Source organism: Myxocyprinus asiaticus, chromosome 42 (genome assembly GCF_019703515.2).
Source record: "Myxocyprinus asiaticus isolate MX2 ecotype Aquarium Trade chromosome 42, UBuf_Myxa_2, whole genome shotgun sequence".
Lineage (NCBI taxonomy): Eukaryota > Metazoa > Chordata > Actinopteri > Cypriniformes > Catostomidae > Myxocyprinus > Myxocyprinus asiaticus.
Genome location: NC_059385.1, coordinates 17,681,796 through 17,696,199, shown reverse-complemented (window position 1 = coordinate 17,696,199; position 14,404 = coordinate 17,681,796). Strand labels below are relative to the sequence as shown.

General features: G+C 40.0%; 1 protein-coding gene across 1 annotated transcript in view; it reads right to left on the bottom strand.

Moving 5' to 3' along the window:
- Positions 1-3,778: 3,778 nt before the first annotated feature.
- The window catches only part of LOC127432705 (phosphatidylinositol transfer protein alpha isoform-like), a 28,893-nt gene continuing 18,267 nt past the window's right edge, over positions 3,779-14,404 (bottom strand). Inside the window, exons 3-12 of the mRNA XM_051684060.1 lie at positions 12,195-12,340; positions 10,996-11,087; positions 10,214-10,221; positions 9,891-9,965; positions 8,067-8,150; positions 7,869-7,946; positions 7,625-7,735; positions 6,172-6,294; positions 4,303-4,387; positions 3,779-4,127 (exon numbers count right to left, since the gene is read on the bottom strand). Coding sequence (XP_051540020.1) covers positions 4,340-4,387; positions 6,172-6,294; positions 7,625-7,735; positions 7,869-7,946; positions 8,067-8,150; positions 9,891-9,965; positions 10,214-10,221; positions 10,996-11,087; positions 12,195-12,340 — 765 coding nt within the window. The 3' untranslated portion in view covers positions 3,779-4,127; positions 4,303-4,339. The remainder of the gene's footprint in view (positions 4,128-4,302; positions 4,388-6,171; positions 6,295-7,624; positions 7,736-7,868; positions 7,947-8,066; positions 8,151-9,890; positions 9,966-10,213; positions 10,222-10,995; positions 11,088-12,194; positions 12,341-14,404) is intronic.

Here is a 14,404-nt window from a genome sequence, read left to right as displayed (position 1 = left end):
TGACTAGTCTCCCAGTTCCTGCAGCTGAAAAACATCCCCACAGCATGATGCTGCCACCACCATGCTTCACTGTAGGGATGGTATTGGCCAGGTGATGAGCGGTGCCTGGTTTCCTCCAGACATGACGCTTGCCATTCAGGCCAAAGAGTTCAATCTTTGTTTCATCAGACCAGAGAATTTTGTTTCTCATGGTCTGAGAGTCCTTCAGGTGCCTTTTGGCAAACTCCAGGCAGGCTGTCATGTGCCTTTTACTGAGGAGTGGCTTCCGTCTGGCCACTCAACCATACAGGCCTGATTGGTGGAGTGCTGCATAGATGGTTGTTCTTCTGGAAGTTTCTCCTCTCTCCACAGAGAAATGCTGGAGCTCTGTCAGAGTGACCATCAGGTTCTTGGTCACCTCCCCGACTAAGGCCCTTCTCCCCTGATCGCTCAGTTTGGCCAGGCGGCCAGCTCTAGGAAGAGTCCTGGTGGTTCCAAACTGCTTCCATTTACGGATGATGGAGGCCACTGTGCTCATTGGGACCTTCAATGCTGCAGAAATTTTTCTGTACCCTTCCCCAGATCTGTGCCTCGATACAATCCTGTCTCGGAGGTCTACAGACAATTCCTTGGACTTCATGGCTTGGTTTGTGCTCTGACATGCACTGTTAACTATGGGACCTTATATAGATAGGTGTGTGCCTTTCCAAATCAAGTCCAATCAACTGAATTTACCACAGGTGGACTCCAATCAAGTTGTAGAAACATCTCAAGGATGATCAGTGGAAACAGGATGCACCTGAGCTCAATTTTGAGTGTCATGGCAAAGGCTGTGAATACTTATGTACATGTGATTTTTTTTTTCCTTTTTTTTTTTTTTTAAATAAATTTGCAAAGATTTCAAACAAACTTCTTTCACGTTGTCATTATGGGGTATTGTTTGTAGAATTTTGAGGAAAATAATGAATTTAATCCATTTTGGAATAAGGCTGTAACATAACAAAATGTGGAAAAAGTGAAGCGCTGTGAATACTTTCCGGATGCACTGTATATATATATATATATATATATATATATATATATATATATATATATATATATATAATGTGCTCATCTACATTTATTTATATACTATATACAATTCAATACATACATCCATACATCACCTTGATTAGACTCAGGACAAATGCAGTTTTAGGGTATTGCTGATTGTTGTGTTATAATGGTAATGAGATTCATGAACTACATTTGTTCTAATATGGCTGGATTTTCAGCATATCACAAAACAACCTGCATTCAGTTCTTATAAAATAAATGTTACCTTATGTTATCCCCACCAACGTCTTCTACAGGGCCTGCCTTGTGTGAATTTACTGTAGATGTAATGAATTTACAGAGGGTCCTGAGCAATGGCGGAAAGGAACGCAGGGGTTTAAACCTAAATTTTAGTTATCTGACATGTCAGATGTCCCTCGTGCAAATAAAAGAAACACTGAGAACGTCAAACACATGTATCTATCCATACACACATCACGTTACTGAGAAAACACTGATTTAAAAACCCATACTCAACCCCTTACATGTTCCTACAACTGATTCAGTATCAATAAAACTAGGACCAACTGGTAGTGAGAGTAAATTTGTATAAAATTTCTAGTGCTGCAACATTCTGAAAGGGTAGAGATAATATACAGTATCTCACTTAATGTTATATGTTTGGAGGGGTCGGTACGAGGAGAAATTATTGCTAACATCTGGATAAATGTCTCTTTATCCTCGTTAAAAGTTATTATAGGGTAAGTAATATAATCAATACTTCAATGGAAAGAAGGTGAGAAGAAGAGACTGTGAAATAAAACATTTTTTGAATATGCACATAAAGCATTACTGAGCACCACGGCCGCAGCTCAAAAAAAAAAAAAAAAAAAAAAATGGAAGAAAAAAAGCAAAACATTTCTAAAAGTTTTGTGTCTTTGAGCTCCTTTAAATGTGGATGGGCCTGAGGGCGGAGCCTGTTGTCTGAGCAAAACCAATCAGAAAGATTAGAGGGAGGGACAGCTAGAGTTTACCTGTCCTTTAATACAGTGGTTCTCAACCAAGGGGCCGGGACCCACTCAGCATACTTCCAAAACGGCCTCAATATGACTTAAAATTAATTTAAAATAAGAAATATTAAAATAAATAAAATAATCCAACTTAATTAAAATGCTAAAAAAATACTTAAAGATGTATGCCCACATATTATAAACAGACTCTTTCTGAAACTTCTAGAATCAAAAATTATCCATGATTAATTATTTTAATCATACATGTCTAGTTTCCGGCGAGGGGGCCTTCAAATATTGTCTTGGACAGTGTGGGGCTTTGGAGTCAAAATGGTTGAGAACCACTGGTTTAATACAATATATTGACCAAAGCAATTTATCACACACAGGGGAAATCATAAAGTAGAAAGAAAAAAAAAAAAAGGAGACAAAGAAAATCTACACCTTAAAGGGACAGTTCCCCAAAAATTACAATTTTGTCATCATTTAATCACTCTCATGTCGTTCCAAACCTGTATGAATTTTTTCTTCCATGGAACACAAAAGGCAGAATGTATTGCCTCAATCAGTCTCAGTCACCATTCACTATCACTGTATCTTTTTCCATTGAAAGTGAATGGTGACTGAGGCTAACATTACGCCCAAAATCTCCTTTTGTTTTCTATGGAAAAAAAGAAAAACATACAGGTTTGGAATGAGATGAGGGTGAGTAAATGATGACAGGAAGTTTATTTTCAGATAAATTATCCCTTTAGCATTGATGCACAAGTTACTGATCAATCAACAAGCAATTAATACTTTCAACTTCAGCTTATTTCAGGGACATGTGTATGACACTGAATAATGTAGCAGATTTGAGCTGAGCACAATTAATTGTAATGTGTTCAGTTATTAACTGCTAATGCATTCTTTAAAGGTGCACTCAGTGATTTTTTTTTTTTTTTTTTTTTATCATTAAAAAGTTTTACTCCCAAAGAAATAAATAGTAATTTTGAAACATGCATAAAATCATGAGCACTCAGATGAGATGAAGACTCCAGTCATATCAGTATCCTTATAATCAGTATCCCCTCATGGGGGCAGCCATGATAGGATCACATGACCAGCCGAACACTACTTGCTTGATCTCAGTAACCACCCTGTTATTAGATACTTTAACTCACGTATTAAATTAATAAAGGCCGACTCAGAATAGTACATTTCTACAATGGCATCTGAAACTGAAAACTGTTGTGTTTGAATGATGCTGCATCCACACCACTGGGGTTCAGTGTAAGTCCAAGACAACCAATTAAAACAAATTACTGAGTGCACCTTTAAATTGATTTAATGTGACCAAGCAGCTAGTCAGTATAAACACCCGCAATGCATACAGTAATTCAGGAGTCAGGATGAAGATATGTGATTGTACAGTACTATACTATAAAAAATTATCAGACACACTTACAGAAAAGGGGTAACCTTGGGTAAATAGGTTAAGAAGAAGAATAAATGAACCATACACCAACAAAAACAAATCACTAGAGGATTAAGACAAAACACATATGGACAAACGGCTTGGTCTGCAAAACAGACATTGAAAAACATTCACTTAAAAACCCTGTTTGTACACCTGCCACAAGCACTCAACTGCCAATAGATAATCTGAAAAAAAAAAAAAAAAAAAAAAAAATATATATATATATATATATATATATATATATATATATATATATATATATATATATATATATACACACACACACACACACACACACACACACACAAATAGCATCTGCTTTACATAGAACTTATCTTAAAACACAACTCTGTTGAGAGTCAGACTTGAACAATCTGACATCATAATGACCTGTTAAGTCGCAACGGCCGATCTTCCCTGTATTGGTGTATGTAGACTTCATAAAGTGGGCGTGACTTTTGAATAATAATTTTATTTGTCAATGTGCTCCATTGTCAGACTGAAAGGAGGATACGAAGAATGCTCCGGATGGACGGGCCACACAAAGGGCTGGATAATGGGCGTTGATTACGATAAAAAATACATGTTGTTTTGCTTTGATTGAGGGACGTGATGCTGCTGGTCTCCAGTAGTTCAGGTCTGATCTGAGCGAGAGAGTTGGAATGGAATTAAAGTGAGAGAGGGAGAGAGAGAAAGTGATAAGTAATAAACACAGAAGTAGTTCTTTAGTGCATTTTTGAAATATCAAGTAATGTTGTGGGAATCTCACTTGTTGCTTTAGATTTATGACATTAGGGGGCGCCAAAGTTTGTGAATTACCATTATGAATGGCCGCATCGAAGAACACACAGCAGCTTCAGTCTTCAAGAGCCACCATGCCTTTCACTGGATCTTTCACTCTCATCTGAGTCAAGAAAGAAACAGAGCAATAGACAAGAAAAGAGAAAGACAAGGCAAGAAACTAAATTATTACTCCAGCCCAATGCAGATGTTTAAGCTATGAAAAATGCAGAAATACAGATAAAAACGAGAGGATTAGATAAGTAATATAGTTACATAAATCAATGTTAAATACCATAACACAAATGTGACATATATCTTTGCCTTCTTGAACACCCACGTTTGACACATAAAAGTGCCATTTGTGCATGTACACATAGAGACATTACTGGTAGGGGCTAAAAGTGGGATTCCGGAAGGTGTTCCCCTAATGGATTTTCAAACTGGGTGTGTTGGCAGTAAAAATAAAACAAAGACGTTTTGGGGCGACTTTTAGCCGAGATTTTGGATCACTTGTGTGAGTCTGGGAGAAGAAACTAATTTCCGGGACACTCCCGAAAGTGAAAAGTCTGTGAAACTTGGAAAGCCGCCAATACGTTTATGACGTCACTCATTCCCCGGGGCAGCACCTGAGAGCGGCAGAGCGTGACCCGCTCCGCTCTGCTGCCCCTTTTATTCGCAGCGACTGGACCTCATAATGAGCAACATTCAATTATTCATCTGCCTCGTTACTTGTAATTGTCTTTGTGCGGTGGAAAAATACTAACAGAAATTGACAAACTGTACCCGTCACACTCTCAAAACAACAGAACAAAAATAACAACTAAATCTCACATCAGCTGAACTCAAAAATATCTTTCTGTTCTCTTCTGTAAAATTCCCCATCAAAAATATCACAGCACAACAAGCCTGTAAGGCAGGGCCTTAACCACCACAGACATCGTGGGGGACATGTCACCCCCCTCCCCACCCCCCACAATATTTCTAATAGTGGTCTACTGATATAGGTTTTGGTTGTGGTTATTTGGTCACACCCCCCCCCCCATGTCAGGCTTGTGCCACATCGGTCAGACAGATTATGTAATTGGCCAACTTTTGACCATTTTTTAATTTTCAGCATTGACCGACAGCTGTGCCTGCTTGTTCAATTAACTAATGTGTAATTTCCCCCTTGTGGCAAATCTTTGGCCAAAAAAATCAGTAAATAAAATTTGCAGTAATTAAGAGTAAATATTGTATAAAATACAGAAGGCTACGTAATGAACAGCAATTAAGTGTATGTCTCAGTTGCCATTTCTAAATCCTATTTTAAAAATATAGATATTGAAAATAAACAATTTCCAAGTTAGGAATGCGGAGGTTGCAGTGGGGCAAACTTCTATAGAGATACATGGGAGGTCATAGCAAATATTATTTTTGCTTTCTCATTTGCTCCAACATAAACTAAAAAAAAATACTAAAAGACTATTACATTTCTCGAATATTCAAAAGAGGAAAAAATAGAGTGGTGGATTAAGTTTACACTTAGTTAAAAAAAATGTAAAATATGAAAAAGCTTGCTAGATTTATGCTGCTAAATAAGGCAGAATTGTATCATCCTCATCACTGTAATTAAAATTATAATTTTATTTATTTATCACACATTTGCAGTGAAATTCCTTTTTTTTCACATATCCCAGCCAAGCTGGGGTCAGAGTGCAGGGTCAGCCATGATACAGTGCCCCTGGAGCAGATAGGATCAAGGGCCTTGCTCAAGGGCCCAACAGTGGCATCTTGGCGGTGCTGGGGCTTGAACCCCCAACCTTCTGATTAGTAACCCAGAGCCTTAACCGCTGAGCCACCACTGCCCCTAAATAGGTTCTATAGGTGAAGAGGGTGCAAGAGAAATTCTGTTGGGTGGCATCTGACCTCATCCAATTCCTTCCTGGTCTCTTCCTCCATTCTGCGGATGTCATCCATGTTCAACTCGATCCATTTATCAATCCAGCAAAACAGCTGCCGGTGGAAATTAGTGAACAAACGCTTCTCTTGCTGTTGGAGAGAGAGTTGGAGCATTTTTTGTGTAGTTTTGCATGATGTCCACAAGATGCTATTATATGTCTATTTACTGTAAAGTCAATATGAAACACTGTCCACATTTTTCTGAAATATGACGTATTTCTGAGTGAAACAGGATATTTGACGAGAAAAAATGTAGGGAGGGACCACTGGAATTGAATGGATCATGAAAAGGGTTTATATGGAGGGGTGAGGTACAAAAAAAAAAAAAAAAAAAAAAGAGTACTTGGTAACATCAACCAAAAAGAAAAGTCGTTTCAGAGGCGGAGCAAGTTATTATATTTTGATGATGGATTATGAAGGCAAACATCAATTTCCATCTTCTTTGTAATGAATCTTTCACAATAAGACCAGTACAATTCATTTAGAAAGTCAGAATCTCTTTAAAGATGCACTAAGTAAGATTTTAACTGACTCTTACTCGTCCAATCGGTCTCAGTAAAACTTGTGGTTTTGGACTCTGTACTGACACCCATCGTCCTGGATACTGGAAGCTTGTATACTAAGTGCTGCCGCTTTACACCACATATTGTATGTTTGTTTATCTTGTTTTATTACTTTTACTCAGTGTTTTTATCTGTCTCTTAATACTAACATCCCTATAATGGACATTCTTGTATTCAATCCAAACGAATTTTCACGCGTTGATGCGTACTAGACTGTGACCAGGCAGCCAAGGCTCACAATCTCTCTGCCGGCTGAACACCGCCTTGTGCACGCGCTTGGTGTTCGATTTCACGCGCTATCCGTGATCCACACCAGAGAGCTGCAGGAAGCAATTTGTTTCATGATTCCAGCAGGTACATTTTATCTTTCCTCTTGCACTCATTCTGTTCAGACTGTCTGGTGGATCACACTCCTGCTAATCAATACCATGCCATCACTATGGACTACACTGTTGACTTCTAGTAAGTATATTGTGTTTGTTGTTTAATTGTTTGGTTTGCTAGTTTTCTTTACATGTACTTTTATGTTTGAGCATTGGCTGAAAGCGCTGTATAAAGTAAACGTGTTATTATTATTGTCATTATTAGTTGTAGTAACTCAGTCAATTGCATATGCTGTCAACATGGCGGCGCCCATGAGGGGGCGACCCGCTCCATGTAAAATAAAATACAAATTATTGGGTTACTGATATGACTGGAGTCTTCATCAATGTGAGTGTACATCATTTTCAACATATTTATAAAAAATGCCATTCATGTCTTTATGTTAAAAACTTTTTTAATTAGCAAAATCTTACTTAGTGCACCTTTAATTAAATTAATCACACTCTAGATGTTTCACACACTCACACACTGACCTTCTGAATGAAGTTCTCCACTTTGTTTTGTAGGCCCCACCACTTAAACTTGACAGTAACCAGTTTGTAGGCACACATGTGTGGGCAGTCTCTCTTTTTAGGTAGTTCTTTCTATACACACAGATTAAAAACTGTTAAACAATTAGATGTAATTTCCTACTAATACTCTAATTCAAATTCAAAACTCATACAGCAAACGTGCAATTACTATGGCTGAACTGTTACAATAGTGGCTGTTTCTCACCTTCCAATCAGGACCGAGCGGCCCTCTCCCAGTCTTTACAGACTTAAACTTAGTGGGGTCTTCTTCTGGTTTATAGTCCTACAGAGAGAGAACACTGATCAGACATGTACCTGGTCCCCACGGCAACTAAAAAAAACCTGAATGTCTAAATCTAGCAGGTGACAAAGTGTGAAACTTTTGAAGCGTGTTGAACCTCACTTTTGGCTCCACCTGACTTCGGTCTGCAATGTCTATATACACCACATCCACCTTTTTCCAGGTGTCTGGATCTAAACCGTGAACCTGCACAGATAAACAGAACAGAGAGTGATATAGGGTTAAACAGGAACTGCAAGAGGTCAACTATGGTGTAGATTTGGTTTGAACATTGGGAGGGTTGAAGTGTGAACCTTTTTTTCTGCAGTCTATCTATCTATCTATCTATCTGTTTGAGGTAGTGTCATTACAATAAGTTCAATACCCTAAACATTGGGAAATAATGTAAGTGTATCTTATCCTTAGGCTATAATAATATCAATAGGACTGTGAGTCACCAAGCAATTATGATCAAAGGATTATGTTTCATTACAATACATTACACAGTGCATGATAACAGTTCAAATTAATGCACAGATTAACTGACTTTCTTAGCATTCTCTTAAACAAATGAAAATGCTCTCATCATTTACTCACACTCATGCCATTTCAGATGTGTATGACTTTTTCTTCTGCTGACATTTTTGTATTTTGACATTTTTTTTTTTTTTTTTTTTACCATCAATCTCCACTTTCACTTTCACATCATTCTTTTATTTTTGTCTTTGTGCATATCGCCACCTACTGGGTTGAGAGGAGAATTTATAGTAATAAAGGACTTGAATATTGATCTGTTTCTCACCCACACATATCACATCGCTTCCGAAGGCATAGATTAAACCACTGGAGTTTGGATTACTTTTATGCAGCCTTTATGTGCTTTATGGAGCTTCAAAATTTTGGTACCCATTCACTTGCATTGTCAAGACCTACAGAGCTGAGATATTCTTCTAAAAATCTTTGTTTGTGTTCAGCAGAAGAAAGTTATACACATCTGGGATGGCATGAAGGTGAGAAAATGATGAAAGAAATTTTATTTTTGGGTGAACTATCTCTTTAAATATATGTATATTGTGTATCATACAACACATTCTTCCCTATCAGAAAACTTAAAATTCTTACCTGCTCATCTGAAATGCCTGTCTGCTGTCCTCACCCTGTCCCTCACTGTGATATATCCACATAACCCAGACAAAAACATCTAATCATTTCTAACGACACCTTTAACATCTCCTTGGAACACGTGATCTGTATTACACATACTAAATATATATGCTATATACACATACTACTGTATATAGCTAAATTATATTAGCATATGTACATAAGCCAGAGGAGGATGGACACCCCTGCTGATGCTGGTTATTCTCAATGTTTATTCTTTCCACTGTTTTCCCTGGCCACAGTTGACTTTGGCTTGCTCATGTGGGCCTAAAGTTATCTAGGCATGATTTTCTGTAAAACTGTTAACTGGGGGCTTTTAAATGGCAGTGAATTAAACACTGGCTGCTACAGCATTCCTATTAGAGAGCTCAGAGGCATGCAGCTGTTATTGAGGCTTTTAATGATTACTCGTCAAGTAGTGAACATATGCAAGGTTCTGAAATAGTAAACAATAAGAAAAATCACATAACATGTATATCACAGAAGTAAACAATTCCCTCCTCTTTAAACACTGAAAGTGTTTATATATATATATATATATATATATATATATATATATATATATATATATATATATATTAATGAAATAAAAAAAAATGAAACGTTAAAAAAGAATTAAGCAATTAATCATGTCCCCAGACTGTAACGTAATTTTCCAACCACAGGAGCAATTCAAGCTTCAAGTACCACTTATTTTTAGCAGGGGACATTAAGCGAAACTTCAGCTGTATTGCGTTTCTATGCACCTAATAGCCACATAATATGAACATCATCAACACTCACATTATCCTGCTGTCCTATGTCAGGCTTGTGCCACGTCTCAATCTTGATGAGGAAGTTTTCTTTCATATACTCATTCTGAAAACACAGATGGCAATTAAATCAATAAAAAAAACCTTGTTAAACCATAACTGATCAACAGACCGTGCACTGACACACATTGATGTATGTCCTCTCTCCTTTCACTGAAGCTAAAGTTACCGTCTATTCTTTCAGTCAAACAGTGTGTGTGTGTGTGTGTGTGTGTGCTGTAAATCTACATGTTTAACACACCTGACTTGTACTAAAAATGTCTTCATGTGTACTTGTGAACAATACATACTTACAGTGATTACTGAAGGATGATGCAGAACAGACATAGAAAAAGAAAGAGATTTTAAATTAGATAACTCACAAAATGTCTGTTCAAGAAAACTGACAAAATACTACAATATTACTGTGTCTGTAGACACCTTGACAAAAGAACAAAATTCTGGAACACTTTTTTTTTTTTTTTTTTTTTTTTTACAGTTTGCTGTTTTGGAGGAAGAGGGGCCATTGTGAACAATAACAATGTCAAATACACTGTAAAATAATCTGATATTCAAGACTTTCAATACTATTCAATAATGAAAAAAATCAATACTATTCAATACTTTATTGCTAAATCAGCATTTTACAGTTTCCTCAAAGGATGAAAAACTTGTTTAAGGCACCACAGCCAGATTAGACTTTAATTTATAAATATCCTGAATACCAAACTTGTGTAGAAAATTGAACATTCGCTGTCTCCGGGACAGTGAAAATGTATGCGAAGGGAATGTGTCAGTATAACCTAAGTTTCCTATGCTGTAACTCCACTCCAGCTCCACTCAAACAGTGAATTATTCAGTGCCCTCAAACGCAGTGACAGACACAGAGAGAGATAGGAAGAGAGAAACAGATAGAGCAGACATTATTATAAGAGAGCAAGAGGAAATACAGAGCACATAGCCCATGAGAAGGAGCTAAGACTTTGGAGTGTGAGCGCGTATGTGTGTGTATTTGTGTGTGTGTGTGTCTGTGCGTGCGTGCGTGCGTGCAAGAGAGAGAGAGAGAGAGAGAGAGAGAGAATATACTGGCATTATACCTGTGCGGCAGTATGGATAAGCATTCCAAGCTTTCTCGTGAATGTTCAGTGCTGACGATGGTGCAAGCATTCGCACAAACGAGGGAACTTTACTGAAAAAGCAAACAGGGGAATGAGACTAGAGACTGAAAACATAAAGAAATTGATCCTGAAAACACTGTAATTCCTTTAATAACAGAATATATATATCACCTTAAGGGGTTACTTCACCCCAAAATAAAAATGTAATCACCATTTACTCCCTATGACCAAAGTTCAGGCATGAAACTCTATGTGGCCCAAGCTGATAGGTTCTTTGACTTATCTGTTAGCCAATAGGCTTGCTTACATGTGACATGTTAAGCAAGTCTGCTAACATGGTGTTAGCTGATTGGTCCTTTGACATGTAATTGCGTAGCCAATTAACTTGCGTCTCTCTCTTTGTCTAACATTTAAATTGCACAGTTTTGCAGATAAGCTGGTTTCACTGCAGCGCACTGCGAGAGCTATTCTCTGAAACCCACCTCCATACAGCATGTCTGTGTTTTTTCTAGCAGTAGCAAGTCTCCGTACTGGCTCTGCAGCCGCAGCAGCATAGCAGATCCAGTCCGCCAAGACCAATATCCTATCAATATGTCATACCCACATTAACATGCTAAATCTTTCAGAAAGTTGTCATGACTGAACTTATGCCATTCCAAACTAAGATTTTCTTACTTCCATGGAACACAAAAGAAGTTTAGCAGAATGCTGAAAGGTGCTCTTTTCCATACAATGCACGTGAATAGGAATGGACGCTGTTCAAGTGCTCAAAATGACAATAAAGACCGATTGAAGTACTTAAAAGAAGTCATTATTCGCTGAAAATGTTCCCTTCTGCCACAGCTCTCAAAATCTCATTTGCTATTGTATGGCTTCAGAAGACTTGTAATATATTGTAAGTCATATTTTATCACTTTTAAGATATGTTTAGGGTGCTTTTTTTTTCTTTCATTTTTGGAGTTCAATGGTGTCAGTCCCCATTCAATTTTAGTGTATGGAACAGAGCAACAAGGACATTCTGCTAAATCTCTCTGTTTGTCAAAGAAAATAAGTCATACAGGTTTGAAATGTCATGAGGGTGAGTACATTTTTGGTGAACTATCCCTTTAATTTTGAGCTTTCAAAAAGGCATTTTATGATTACATTGATGTTTTGTGGGTGTTTGTAAGTGTGAATACCTCTGCAGGTGGTAGATTTTGTGTGTGTACTGTCCCTTCTCTCCATCCTTCTCATAGGGTTCATTTTTTAAAACCTCCACCCCTTCTCCTCCACCCGTCTCATTTTTACTGGCCTCTGCTACTGAGTACAGCTGCCCTACCTGATACTGTGAGACAGACAGAAATATATTCAGTAATCTTCATATACATATGTGTGGATGGAAACGTCCTGGTTACTTTCGTGACCTCCGTTCCCTGATGAAGGGAACGAGACGTTGTGTCGATGTAGTGACACTAGGGGTCACACTTGGGAGCCCCAAACACCTCTGCTTTTTTGAAAAAAGGCCAATGAGAATTGGCGAGTGGAATTTGCATGCCACTCCCCCGGACATACGGGTATAAAAGGAGCTGGTATGCAATCACTCATTCAGGTTTTGTGCTGAGGAGCCAAGACCAGGTCCCGGCCATTTCAGCGGGTAGTTCAGCATTGTGGCAAGAGGGACACAACGTCTCGTTCCCTCCATCAGGGAACGGAGGTTACGAAAGTAACCAGGACATTCCCTATCTGTCACTCACTCGACGTTGTGTCGATGTAGTGACACTAGGGGTCCCTATACAAACGGCACAACTAGCTGAACTGTGTTGCGTGAACTGGCGGTGTGTGACGGTCAGACTGCTGTGTGCCTCGTAGCCAGCGCACCAGGCCATCACGTAACCTCCCCCAATGCTCTTATGAGCGGTGAACAGTCCATCAGGAACAAGTCGACTGCCCAACTATAGGGACAGGCTAGCCCAGCCGAGACCTCTTTTCCCTCTCTTTTCTCCCCAAAAAGAGTGGAATTTGTTAACTGACTAGGAGCCATAAGTGTCTGCATCAGGGTGTGTCCCTCCCAATGGGAAGACACCGCAGAAACCACACACCGCCCAAAAAGGGGGGGGGGGTTTGAGTGGAATACGTCACATGGTCTTACCGAGTCTTGTCGGAAGTATATCATGTGGAGAGGTCCCATGGTAGGTCCTACCCAAAGGGGGAGGAATTTCTACAAAGCATGGCGAGGAAGACGCATTTTGCCGCCAGGGAAAAATTTTTGCGGAAGATATCACATGGGGTCGCCTTCGGGGAACCAGCATATGTGGAGCACCTACCTCAGTACAGGGGCTCATTAGCACACATACTGGGCCAGTCAGCGAGTTTCTCTGCAAACTCAGCTGCCAGAGGGCTAAGGAGGAAAGTCATTCAGGGATCACAGTGTGTCAACACGACTGGGAGTCAAGAGTGCATGTCTTCCCTCAAGGGAGGGGAAAGGCGCTATGCACAAGCGGTACACCCGGCAAGTTGTCCCGGAACTTACCTGCTTGTGCCTGCCAATACACGGGACGAGGCCGGCTCAACCTGGAGATTGTAGAACCTCGCAAAGGTGTTGGGTGTTGCCCAGCCCGCTGCTCTGCAGATGTCTGCCAAAGAGGTGCCACTGTCCAGGGCCCAGGAGGCCGCCACACTCCTGGTGGAGTGGGCTCGTAACCCCACAGGGGGTGGCACGTCCTGAACCTGATATGCCATCGTGATGGCATCGATGACCCAGTGGGCAATCCTCTGTTTGGAGACAGCGCTTCCTTTCCGCTGTCCACCAAAGCAAACAAAGAGCTGCTCAGAGCTTCTAAGGCTCTGCGTGCAATCCAAATAGATGCGTAAAGCTCGCACCGGACACAGCAATGCCAAGGCTGGGCCTGCCTCCTCCTGGGACAGCGCTTGCAGGTTCACCACCTGATCCCTAAAAGGAGTCGTGGGAACCTTGGGCACATAGCCCGGTCGGGGTCTCAGGATCACGTGAGAGTAACCCGGACCGAACTCCAGGCACGATTCGCTGACAGAGAAAGCCTGCAGGTCCCCTACCCTTTTGATGGAAGTGATCGCAGTCAGGAGGGCAGTCTTCAAAGAGAGTGCCTTAAGCTCAGCTGACTCCAAGGGCTCAAAGGGAGCTCCCTGTAGACCCCGAAGGACTATGGAGAGGTCCCATGAGGGGACGAGGCGCAGTCTGGAGGGATACAACATCCTAGCACCTCTCAGGAACCTGATGATCAAGTCGTGCTTCCCCAAATACTTACCATCTACTGCATCGTGATGCGCCGAAATAGCAGCTACATACACCTTCAGGGTGGAGGGGGACAGCCGCCCCTCCAGCCTCTCCTGCAGGAAGGAAAGCACTGATCCGACTGTGCATCTCTGGGGG